Source organism: Muntiacus reevesi, chromosome 9 (assembly GCF_963930625.1).
Source record: "Muntiacus reevesi chromosome 9, mMunRee1.1, whole genome shotgun sequence".
NCBI lineage: Eukaryota > Metazoa > Chordata > Mammalia > Artiodactyla > Cervidae > Muntiacus > Muntiacus reevesi.
The window spans coordinates 48,991,011-49,004,348 of NC_089257.1; the positions used below are offsets into that span (position 1 = coordinate 48,991,011).

At 38.7% G+C, this 13,338-nt stretch overlaps 1 protein-coding gene across 3 annotated transcripts in view; it reads right to left on the minus strand.

The window, feature by feature from the left end:
* Window positions 1–13,338, minus strand: part of DENND5A (DENN domain containing 5A) — a 93,941-nt gene that overhangs the window by 35,537 nt on the left and 45,066 nt on the right. For all 3 annotated transcript variants that reach the window (XM_065943755.1, XM_065943753.1, XM_065943752.1), the window contains exons 4-5: window positions 12,318–12,975; window positions 6,977–7,164 (exon numbers count right to left, since the gene is read on the minus strand). In XM_065943755.1, coding sequence (XP_065799827.1) covers window positions 6,977–7,164; window positions 12,318–12,975 — 846 coding nt within the window. The remainder of the gene's footprint in view (window positions 1–6,976; window positions 7,165–12,317; window positions 12,976–13,338) is intronic.

Genomic DNA, 13,338 nt, shown 5'->3' on the forward strand with positions numbered 1-13,338 from the left:
AAAAAATAAAAACATTCACAAAAGTATTAAAAGAAAATATAAATGATTACTATTATGCCTTAGGGTAGAGAGTTGGGCTTTTTAAACTTTGGTGGTGGTGATGGTAATAGTGGTGTAGTCACTAAGTCGTGTCCGACTCTTGTGACCCCATGGTCACAAAGGTTAAAAACCTTGTATAAATACTGCCATTAAAAGAATTTAAAAATAATCTGGGAAACAATAATTGTCATACATAACATGTAAAAGATTAATATTCAAAGAAATTATTGAGATAAAGCTAATTCACCCAGCTGGAAAATGGTTATGAAAGGCAAACAGAAGAAGTTTCTGTTAATTTCAAATATATGAAAAGATGTTCCACTAATAAACCAAGAAATGCAAACAAAATATTTTTTACCCACTAGGTTAGCAAAAATGTAAAAGATTTACAGTGTCCAACGCTGGCAAAGTTACTAGGAAACAAACACTGTTACTGGGAATGTGAGTTGACAACTTTCTGGGAACAATCTTAAAGACATTTTTTTTTTTAACCAATCCAACCCAGAAACTAGAAATTACGAATATTTTTATCTACCAATGTACTTCTCCCCAACCTACACAGTTTCACCCCCAGGTAATCACTATCCTGAATTCTTTTTTTTTTTTCACTATCCTGAATTCTATGTTTGTTATCTTTTTGCTTTTTTTCATTTAACACATATGTATATATGCCTTTAAATTTTTTGCTTGTGTTAAATTCTGTAAAAGGATCACTGTCCTTTAAGTAGTCTTGTGGTATTACTTTTCTTCACTCAACATTAAGTTACTAACAACCAGCCATTTTGTCTTATGTAACTACACATTATTCATTGTCACTCTTATACAATATTCCACTGGGTATATATATAACAATTTATCAATCTTCTCATCAAAAGGCCTTCAACTAGCTTCCTGTATATTGCTTTTACACTGTTAAACATGTTTTCTTGGACACATGTGCAAGATCTTCTCTTGGTTATATCCTAGGAGTGAACCTGCTATGTCATAAGGTATGCAAATGTTCAATTTTACAACATAAGTCCTAGCTGCATTCCAAAGTGGTTATAACAATTTATATTTTTGCCAACAATCTAAAGTGATCCTACTAATAATCCAAGTATTTTCCAAAACTTGGTATCATCAGATCTCTTAATATACCCACTTGAGTTCAGCTTAGTCACTCAGTCGTGTCCAACTCTTTGCGACCCTATGGACTGCAGCATGCCAGGCTTCCCTGTCCATCACCAACTCCCAGCGCTTGCTCAAACTCAAGTTCATCAAGTCAGTGATGCCATCCAACCATCTCATCCTCTGTTGTCCCCTTCTCCTCCTGCCTTCAATCTTTCCCAGCATCAGGGTCTTTTCCAATAAGTCAGTTCTTCGCATCAGGTGGTCAAAGTACTGGAGCTTCAGCATCAGTCCTTCCAATGAATATTTAGGACTGACTTCCTTTAGGATTTTAGGATTTGACCTCTTTGCAGTCCAAGGGACTCTCGAGTCTTCTCTAGCACCATAGTGCAAAAACATCCATCCTTCGGCGCTCAGCTTTCATTATGGTTCAACTCTCACATCCATACATGACTACTGGAAAAACCATAGCTTTGACTAGATGGACCTTTGTCGGTAAAGTAATGTCTCTGCTTTTTAATATGCTGCCTAGGTTGGTCATGGAGAAGGCAATGGCAACCCACTCCAGTACTCTTGCCTGGAAAATTCCATGGACAGAGGAGCCTGGTAGGCTGCAGTCCATGGGTTCGCTAAGAGTCAGACACGACTGAGCGACTTCACTTTCAGTTTTCACTTTCATGCATTGGAGAAGGAAATGGCAACCCACTCCAGTGTTCTTGCCTGGAGAATCCCAGGGGTGGGGGAGCCTGATAGGCAGTCGTCTATGGGGTCACACAGAGTTGGACATGACTGAAGCGACTTAGCAGCAGCAGCCAGCAGCAGCAGGTTGGTCATAGCTTTTCTTCCAAGGAGCATCTTTTAATTTCATGGCTGCAGTCACCGTATGCAGTGATTTCAGAGCACAAGAAAATAAAGTCAGATACTGTTTCCATTGTTTCCACTTGAGTGGGTACATTTAATTTACACTTTCCTGATTACAAGAAATGTGTATTTTTTATGCAATCCCTCTTCATATACTTAGCCCATTTATCTATTGGGTTGCTCATCTTACCGATTTGCAAGAGTTCTTTATAATCTCCTGATGCCAACTCTTTAAAAGAGGCTGTATGTGTCCTACACATATCTTCTCCTAGCTTTTATCTTTACATTTTAAAATGTCTTTTTCCTAATTAAAGAAATCAAATTTCTTAATCTTTTATTTTATGGAAAATGTTTTCTTCATCTTGTTCACAAAGTCCCTACCCCGAGATCAAGACTGTATTAATGTTTTCTTCTAGAAGATTTAAATTTTTGCTTTTGACACTTAAATGCTTATTTCATCTCAAGTTGATTTTGTTAAACGATTAAGGTAAGAATCCTTTTTTCCCTATGGACAAGCAATTTTTCCAGCTCCATTACTAAAAAGTTCTTTGGCATGGTATGTTTATTATATATCAAAACGCTGTTCCACTGTTTCTGCTATTTATCCCTATATCAGTAGGTCTTATATTCTAGGAGGCAGGCGGACCATACAGTAATCCAGCTTTATCTAACTATTCCACAAACTCTCAATCTATGAAAACTTCATGTTTTAACATGTCCATGTGCCATGTATGCATTCTTTCAATACATATTTGCTGAGTGCTTAAATTATTCCATTAACAAATCTATAGCTAAAGAGAACTTTCCCATAACCAAGATTCAAAAATTAGAAGAATTACTTTAAATTCTACCTTCCAGAGTTCTTCCACTAGAAAACAACTTTAAACCCTTGTTAAATGCTTCCTTATTAAAGAGCCAATACTTGTTTAACACCTAAAAATAACACCTACTTTTATCTTTATTCCTTTAAGATTTTAAAATCATAAATGCCTTTAGGATCAAGCAATTAAAAAATACAGTAAAGACAGAATTAAATCATCTAGTCTTGAAAATCACCTGCCTCACAAGCCTTGTCCATACAGCTAACAGAGGAAAGCACTGTGACCCCTCCCCCCAGAGGCACACAGTGCAATTATTTATCCTCATGGTTCTCCTCTCTTTAGAGGGGGGAAAAAATAGTTTGTTCAATAGGAAACAGAGAGGCAACTAAACACCACTATATCCACTCAACAATGCTTGGCTGCCGTTTCTCCCACTCCTCTTGACCAAACACAGAACATCTGCAAAGAATCTGATAAATTCCAAATGCTGTATCCACATATTGCAGATACTCCTGGACAGAGGCGGCTGGAGAAAAGAAAGCAGCTCAGGCACACTTCGGGGGTTAAGACAGGAGCCTCTGAGACAACAACACTAGCCATTCTTCACCGAGTTGGGCTGAGGCTGGTAGGGATAAGAAGGCAAAATGAAAAGGCCATTCAGCTACCAGTCTAACACGACAGCTTCATGCTCTTTCCTGTCAGGACACAGAGGACTCTGCCAAACAGAAGTAACTTGAAATCTACCTCAAACCCCTTTCCTTATCTGAAAAGAGGCCAACTCCTGCAAACAGCTTGAGGGACAAGAAGAAGCTTGGAAGAGGCACTGAACCCAAGTGATTAGTTTTCTTCAGTTAACCTTCTGTCTCGTCGGGAGAGGCCATGGGAAGACTTAGCTACTCTGGGGCAGTGATCACATGGATATCCCAAACCACAGAAGTTTCCTAAATCCCTTCCTGCAAAAGGTCACAATGGTCTTTCCCAGCCCTGACTTCCTAGCACCAAATCACAGACAGCCACACTGGTTAGTCTCAAGATATTACTGAAAAAGAAGGAAAAGTATCCTGAAAAAGAAGGAAAGAAAGAGGGACCCAAGACAGAAAGAAGGAACACCCCTTCCCCCAACACAGTTGTGGAGGAACTGCCTCCTTCCTGTGCTCAGACAATGAAATCCAAAAGAGAAGCACAGGACAAAGAAAGCTTCACAAAAGCAGCACAGCACTCTCACTTGCTCAGAGCCAGCTGAGCTCATGTGTTGGTGTAAAAAGAAACAAAGCGCTTTTCACAGACTTCTGATGCCCAAAGATGGGGCAGCAACTGATGAATTCTGACTTGGGAGGTTAGGGAATGTACACTCTTTATGTCTCTGGATAAAGTCCCTTTTATACATCAAGTGTGCCCGACCCCACTACCCTAATGATGCCCACTTGCAAAGGCCTAAGTGAATTTCCCAGCCTTAGTCATCTCTGGGTGGTAAAATCTGAGGTAATTTTTTACTTTATACCTCTGTGCACTGTTAAAATTTGAAACTATAAACGTATCATCTCTGAGACATCCTAAAATTATCTTTCAAAAATATTATCACTCTCCATTCATTATGTGTACCTTCGATGATGTTTTGCTCCTTGAGAAACCTTGTCATTCCTTACCAGCCTAAAGTTTACCACAGGACTACACAGACTCAGATATCCCAGAGGTCATCTGCTAAAAATTAAGGTAGAAAATATCCAGCTGTGTAACTATCCCCACAAACACATGATCTTCAGAGGGACTGGCTGGCTGAAGTGGGACTGTGAAACCCTAGAACTGCTTATAAAGTACACACAGGTATTCTCCAACCTACCACTCCTTCTTAAGGGGACCACAAGGAGAGGCAGAATACAAAAGATGCAGCAATGGTGGCGGTTGCAAAAGTGGAGGCTCCAACATCCCAGAACAGAGTGAGATTCTGGGTTTCTCAAACAACCCACAGTTTCTCAAACAGTCCTGTTAAGAAAACTGCTGGTCTCCCAGCAGCCTCTTCACACACCCACATACACGAAGCACACACAGAAGGATACCGAGAGACCCTACAGGAAATAGAACTTGACCGCAAGTGTATAACCAGCTGATGCCAAAGACGAAAATAAAACAGAAATCTGGCTTCTTGCCTAATGACCTATTTATCAGATCATGCATGCCTCTTTGCCCTTCTACCTGCAGTCATTTCTATTGTTATTCTTATTTGACTTTTACAAAATTATAGTTAGGTTTACCAGTAAGAAGTGTCAATATTAAATATGCAATCATTTAAAGCAACAACAAAAAGCTCTGCACACTCCAATCTTTGATATCTACTCTTCAGGCATATGTATCAATAGACAAATACATATAAAAACCCAATACTCCAAAATGCAATGGCTTTCTCCATCATTGTGAAAGTCAAAATGGAGTCAGTATTGCTAAGAGAGATCTCTAAAATGGAGTTAGGAGGCCACTAAGGAAGTATCATGCTTGCACAACTCAGTCTGGATGGATTCAGACCTTTTGGCCTGATAAAGTCACCCAGAACACCTCCAAAATCTCAAGACAGTAAAAGGCCCTTACCCTTAAACAATTTGTGACAGTCTATATATTTATAGGACCCCTACCCTAAAATAACTTGCAATTTCTTAAGGATAAATATTCTGACTTAGATTAGAGTTGATCACAACTCTCACAGGGCAACTTTTAACAACTTGATGGTTTTTTGTCCTTATAAGGCCCTGATTCTTTCTCTTCCTTGGAACACTCTTTCAGGGTTACCAAATCTGAGTCTCCCCAATTGCAAATCTTAAGTCCCCAAATAAACTCTGTTCTTTTTGCAGACTCCTGAATTTTTTTTTTAGCTGACACCATTTAGATCTTTTCTTTCTTAATTAATCTTGTCCCACCTCAAAAAGCACAAAGCACTACAGAATCAAAGAAGCATAGGAGGTAGAAAAGCAAAAACTACAAAGAAGAAATTTTGATTCTAAAACCAAAGGAAAGAGAAAAAGAGATGCATCTGAATATAAATTAAATATTACAGTTATGATCTTAATTATCAGGATTATCACGGTGGCTACCCAGACATGCCCAACAACAAGAGGCTGCTCAGATCCACTTCCATGAGAATGGTCTCTTCTTTGGAGGTCCTTTTACTCACATTCCTCAGTTATACATAAAAATCTTCCCCCAAAAATCATTGGTAAAGGAATGAGACCACTGTGTGAATACTCCAAAGTGTTCTTTCCAGGCCTTTCCACTGACTATGAAATTCAGAGTAGTAAAGCCCAATTCCTCCAGCTAGTTTCATACCAGCCACCAAATGACCAAAAGAGGTAGATGAGTTTTACCTGTAATTCTAGGAAAATAAACAGCGAACAATCTTATTTCTAATGGGCTTTAAATTTATTTTAGAATGAAGTGCTAAATAAATAAATACTTATTTCTAATCAGTTATTTTAGTATTTGAAAAACAGAAAAGACGAACAGGCCATTCTCACAGCAAGAGAGGAAAAGCATTATTTCAAGGTCTTCATTATCTTGAGCAAGGAAAATTTTCAAAGATGTCTCAGTACTACAAGAATCACTATGATCTGGTCAACTTTTACAGAGCAACTGTGGCCTATAAACTAAAACCAATGATTTATTAACACAAGTCTGGCTACTAAAGTCGCTATAAAATTATATTATGTGGAATTTATTTAAATAGTATGAAATAGTATAGAAATAAAATATAATTTAAATGTATGATAACTGTTGAAGCTAAAAGTATTGCAAACAGATTCACTATGCTACTCTTCCATGTAAATTTAAAATTTTACATAATAAGATTTTCTAATAAATGTCTTAAAAATACGTAAAATTACTATGTTTGAAAAAATGTGCATGAAAAAGGCAGTTCATAATAGTATAAACACAGAGATTACAATAAACGTATGTCAAGTGATAAACAAGTGTTTCCGGAATGATAGAAATTGAGCTAAATGTTATTATTTTTACTTTTCTCCTGGAAAGTTATTTATGTTCTCCAAAATAAAAGAAAATAAACTTGGTGATACCACCCTGGACTCATCCCAAAGCCCTTCTCTCACAAATCCTGTATCAGGGCCACAGGCACCAGCACCCAAGCTCGAGGTTTCTCTTACCTCTTGAGGCAGCTCCAGTTTTGACCGGTCATCCAAGCCATTGGAATGCAAGCCCATCAAGTACGGCACAGGAGCATCTAAGAAATGTAGGAGAGAAGCCGGGAGAATAGGAACATAGACATGCTGCCACTGGAAAGGAAACATGAGAGCTGTAATTGTCTCCGCCACAGTCATCAGTCGCTGGTAATCTAGGGCAAAAAAATAAACACATACACACAAACCAGTCAAAAACAAGGCATCTGCTTCTCCAATAGTAATTAGAAGTTCTTAATACAATTTCACACATAGAAAGAACAGTATAAACTTCAGCAAGGGTATGCTCAGAGCATGATTCCCTTATGGGTATCAGAGAGACAACCCAGAAACCTCAGTGGATCACATGCTGAAGTATACCCCCCCCCACACACACACAGGTCCATGCTCGTTATAACATTTAATAGAAATACAATAGAAATCATAAATGGCACCTTGCTCTAAATACTAAATGAGAATGTTAAGTAGATTCTCTTAAGTAGAAAGAGGGTAGAGAACTAGAACAAAAAGAAAAGGAACTGTGGTCTGGTTTCTATTCAGCATGAATGCGAACGAAACACCTCATTTACCACTTACATGCATCTGCATTCTATAAAGATCTGATGTGAACTTTGCCATCAAGATCAAGCCCAAAGAACCACCAACCAAGTAGAAGCTGGTTTTCTACCTTTAGCCAAGTCTGCCCCCAACCTGACAACTCAGCCTGAATGAAAACAGTATGAAAGTATCATTTTAACACTTTGATAAAAAGCTTCCCTAGAATTTGACAGACCCAGAAGACTGATTTTCATTACTCAAAAGCCTATTCTAGGTCAGAGAGCATAGCTTGGAAGAGAAGGCTTATGCTCAAAGTTTAGGTTTTTTTTCAGGATGCAATTTCTAGACTTTTTTTCTTTTTTGTTTGTTTTTGGAGTTGTTTTAGTTTTTAAAGGAGCAAAGTCAACACAACAGATTTATTAAAATCAAAATTTAACAAGTTACTATTTACAAATGGTATGATAGTTTCAGATACTTAAGGACAAAGTAGGAACAAAAATTTTAAAACCGTATGAGTAATATCCTCCTGGAACGGTTGATTTCAAATGAGTGAGTTTTCACAGGGGTTAAACAGCCTTATGCACTAAAAACTCAGCCCACCAATTAAGCAAATCACAGCTTAAAGGAGTTATAAGTTAACAAAAAGCTTTCCAGAAATTGAAGACAAGTGAGTAGGAAGTGAGCAGAAGCTGATATGCATCAACTAGATAGAGAAGTTTTAGCAAAGCATCCTGTGTGGTCACCAATAAAACTCTGGAGCAGCTTACACGTTGTTCCTGGCTAAGCATGACCTGAAAATAGTTCTTGGTTTTTTTGTTTAACTAGTAATGCAATAATTAAAAACTGATGACTAAAACTTCACCATCTCAAACATTTACAGGTAGCCCTCTGCTTCCCTAGTGGCTCAGCTGGTAAAGAAGCTGTCTGCAATGAGGGAGACCTGAGTTCAATCCCTGGGCTGGGAAGATCCCCTGGACAAGGGAACAGCTACCCACTCCAGCATTCTGGCCTGGAGAATCCCATAGACTCTACAGTCCATCAGGTTGCAAACACTCAGACACGACTGAGTGACTTTCATTTCACTTCACTTCACTCTCTATCCACAGTTCCACATCCAAGGATTCAAACAACCATGGACTGTTCATTCTTATAGTACATATTTATTGAAAAAAATCCACATATAAGTGGATCCATGTAATTCAAACCCATGTTTTTCAGTGTCAGCTGTTTCACCCAGTTTTAGTCAAGAAACATGGGCTTCCCAGGTGGCACTAGTGGTAAAGAATCTGCCTGCCAATGCAGAAGACACGTGTTCCATCCCTAGGTCAAGAAGATCCCCTAAAGGAGGGAATTGCAACCCACTCCAGTTTTCTTGCCTAGAGAATACCATGGACAGAGTACCCTGGCGGGCTACAGTCCATGGGGCCACAGTCTGACACAACTGAGCGACTGAGTACAGTCAAGAAACAGTAACTAAAAAAGCAACAAGACTTACACAAGTCTACACATCACCCAGAGACAGGAGTCTGAAACATCATTATTCAGAACAAGTTGCAAAGTGAAGCCTCAGGAACCACACTTAGTCAACAGAGGCTTCTCTTGTTTGTTCTGCAGTGTTTAACAAGGACACTGTTACCATTGTTTAAAAATCAAAAACTTCACATAAAAAATCTGGGTCCTCATGAAAAACTGGAAGATCTAGAAACATCAGGCCAGGATTTCCACAGGAATTAACTGGAGCTAACCACTGGCTGTCCATTTTAGACAGGGTATATGCTCTTCAATTCAATACAGTCTCTATTACTTCAAATCATATCCAGAATCCAACCATTTCACACCACTTTGCTGTTACCTCCTTAGTGAAGAGACAACATAGAGTCTCACTTAGATTATTACAGTAGTCTCCTAACTAACATTATTCAGACTGCCTATGGACCAGATCTGGGACAATTTGAGCTCAAAATAAAAATAATTAATTATAGTAATGGACAATATAATCTACTGAATAAAATAAAAATCTCTGAGTCTATACAATAATAAACAAGGGAGAATGAAATGTTCTTCCTCACAGTAAAAAGCAACCAACCTTTTAACTAACTCAGACTAGAATTATCAAAGGATGCTAAAGCTATTATGTAAAACTTTGAAGAGCAACAATAAATTTATAGGATTTCAAAGTATCAACCCACAAATTAGTTATTAATTACAAAGGGAAAAAAATGATAACGTTCAGTTAAGAAATTCAGCAGACATCATCTTAACCAAGTGATCAAATTAACATAATCAAAAATGGGACAAGCGAATGTCATGTGCCTCCTATGGTAAAAATAGACCTGGTGTGCCTCTTGATATAATGCACTGAGAGAACCACTACATCACTTCTGTGACATCATAGCCAAAAATGTATAACCTGAATCTAGCCACAAGGAAACATCAGAAGAAAAACCCAAATGGAGGTTCATTCTACAAAATACCTTGCCTGTACTCTACAAAAATGTCAGTCATGAGAGACATGAAGAATTGACTACTAAAAGCAATATGCATACTGCATATGTTACTGGACTGAAATTCTGGACCAGGAATTTTTTTTTAATTATCATTCACTTTTATGTGGAATCTAAGATATTAAACTAGATTATAACAAAAAAGAAACAGACTCATAGATATAGAGAACAAACAAATGAGAGGTAAAAGCTATTATGTATAAAATAAGCTACAAGGACCTACTGTACAATGCAGGGAACACAGGGAAAATTGTCTGTATTCACTGACAATATTTTATAACAACTACAACTGGAATATAACCCTTCAAAATCATGAATCACTATGGTGTACACCTGAAACTTACATAATAGTGTATCAACTATACCTCAATTTTTAAAAATTTATCATAAGGGACATTATTGGACAATGGTAAATAAAACCTGAATACAGTATTATTATTTTGCCAATGTCAAATTTTCTAAATTTATTAATCATATTATGGCTACATTAAAAAATGTTCTTGTTCTTACAAAATAAAAGCCGAAATACTAAGGAATCAAGGAACATGGAATCTACAATGACTCTCAATGGTTCATTTATGTTCACACACATACAGAGATACACAGGGAATGATAAAACAATACAACCAAATGTTAACAATTGGTGAATTGTGGGACAGTATACAAGAGTTCTTTGAACATTTCTTACAACTCTTCTATAAGCTGGGAATGATTTCAAAACAGAAAGTCAAAAATCTTAAAACCTCCAATGACTAAACATCTCAGAGTAACAAAGTCCTTACAGTGGCCTATAGGACTCTACAGTTTGGCCTCCTGTTAAGTCTCTAACACCATCTGCTATTAAGCACCGCTCTCTCACACCACAATATCCATCAGGCACCCACACTATTCCTGGACATACCAACTACATTTTTGTCTCAGAACCTTTCTATTTCTTGTGCTCTTTGCCTGGAAAACTTTTCCTACAAACATTAACATGGATCACTCAGAGAGGCCTAATCTAATCACTCTATTAAACACTGGAATTTCCCTTCCCCCAACACTACCCTCTTTACTGTTTAATTTTTTATTAAAATTACTATATTATTTTTATTAGCACCCGACATACTATACATTTACCTATTTAATCACCTCTCCAAAAAAGAAAGGGGTGGGGGGAATTCCCTATAGGCCCAATGATTAAGATGTGGTGCCTCCATTGCCAGGGCCTAGATTCGGGGTTTGGATTAGGGTTGGGGAATGAAGAGCTCACAAGCCAAGCAACCAAAAATCACCTCTCTTTCCCAGTAAAATGTAAGTTCTATTATAGCAGGAATGTTTACCTATTTTGTCCACCCCGAATCTCTAGCCCCTAGAACAACGGCTGGCACACAGCACACTCTCAGTAAATATGTATTGAATGAACGAATTTTATGTTACTTAATTCACTCCCTTAATATTTTTTCCTTCTGCTCTACTTTATTGTTTTGTCCAAATCCGCTGCTCAAAATCACTTAACCTCTCATTTATAAAAACAATTCAGTTATAACAAACAACAGAAAAAAGCAACACATCCTCATTTTTCTCAAATATATTTTTTTCAAATATATGAAGGGTGATCACTACTGTCAGGCTGAGGAAGGCGCAGAAACAACTCTGCAGAGTGATAGGACAAACTGGTAGAAAGTGCGTCCCACAAACATCAACTCCTGCCTCCTCTTTTCAGCATCAGTCAGACTTCAGGAGGCAGGGTTCCCCTCCCAGACTGGAGAGTCCAGCAAAAGGCCATGATGATAGTCAATAAGAAATGGTAGACCTCTCATGTTCCATTAGCTTACCATCCAGCATGTGTGCATGCTAAGTCATTTCAGTCGTATCTGACTCTTTGGGACTGTATGGACCATAGGCCGCCAGGCTCCTCTGCCCATGGGATTCTCTAAGCAAGAAAACTGAAGTGGGTTGCCATTTCCTCCTCCAGCGGATCTTCCCAACCCAGGGATCAAACCCACATCACTTATGTCTCCTGCCTTGGCAGGTGGGTTCTTTACCACTAGCGCCACAAGTTAATTTAGTTGATGCTAAATAGGGAATTCTATATTTGTTCTTTGCAATTGGTTGAAAATTCACATACTTGGAATTTACAAAAGCTGATGAGTCATGGAAAGCAAAAGATCTGGATTCTGCTCAAACTCTAATAGCCCTTGGCCTTTACAGTAACCCCCACTGTTACCGGATATGGAAAAAAGAGGCCCTATGCAGGAAGAGAGCTCTAGTAAGCACTGACTTACGCTGTGAGTAGAGCAGGATTTGAAACTCCAGAAGGGCACAAGTAAAAAGTTGAAACACATTCTCCACCCCAAGCAGTTCAAAGACCTCTTTGACAGGAAAGTCGAACAGGGGAAGTTCACTGGTACTTGGTCTCTGGCAGACGACTGGCCCATAGACCCCGGAAAACTTCAAGGACCGGCCAGGAGGTGGGAGTGGCACCTCATATAGTACGTTGTATATGTAGCTCTCAAGGGGCAATGGAGGGGGCTGAGGCGAAGTAACTGCCTGGTGAAGCTGTTCCAGCACACTCCGACATGCTTTCATGAAGGACATGGGCGTGATGAGGCAAATGCACTTAGAGACGTAGAGTGTATCCCGGCTAATGTCGTAGGAGTTGAAGCGCTGCAGCTTGGTCCCAGGAGTGCCATCACCATCCTCCATGCCACTGAGGTCTCGGCTATCAGTAAGTGGAGCATGGAGGACATCATACTCTGCATTATGCATGTGGTAGAGGGTCTGCATTGCACTGCAGATCTGCTTGCTAGTCACCTCCTCATAAAACGTGAGAGCAAACCCAAAGGTCCGAGAACCATCCTCCCTAGTGATAATAAAGGCATGGAACTGAGGCTCCCTGGGATCAGCCTGGGTCTTGAATGCCAGCCCTTTGGGCATGCATAGCTGTAAAAGACAACAAGAAAATAATGAGTGAGAACACACTGCTATTCCTCTTCTCAGAACATCATCACTACTTATTTATTAACACTTAAAGAGCACCTACTACGCTCTTGGAATATCAAGTCCAACACAGTAAACTATTTGCCCTAAAGAACTCCCATTCTAAGACACACACATAACTAAAATTACAATATAGTTATCAAGGCTATATAGAAGTATACACAAAGTATCAGAGGAACACAAAACAACTCAGTCTTCATCAGAAAAGGCTTCAGAGATAAGGTTATGCCTGAACTCATTAGGTAGACAAGAGAAAGAAGGGTATTTCATGGGCACAAAGAAAATGCATAAAGGAGGTTAAAGAAA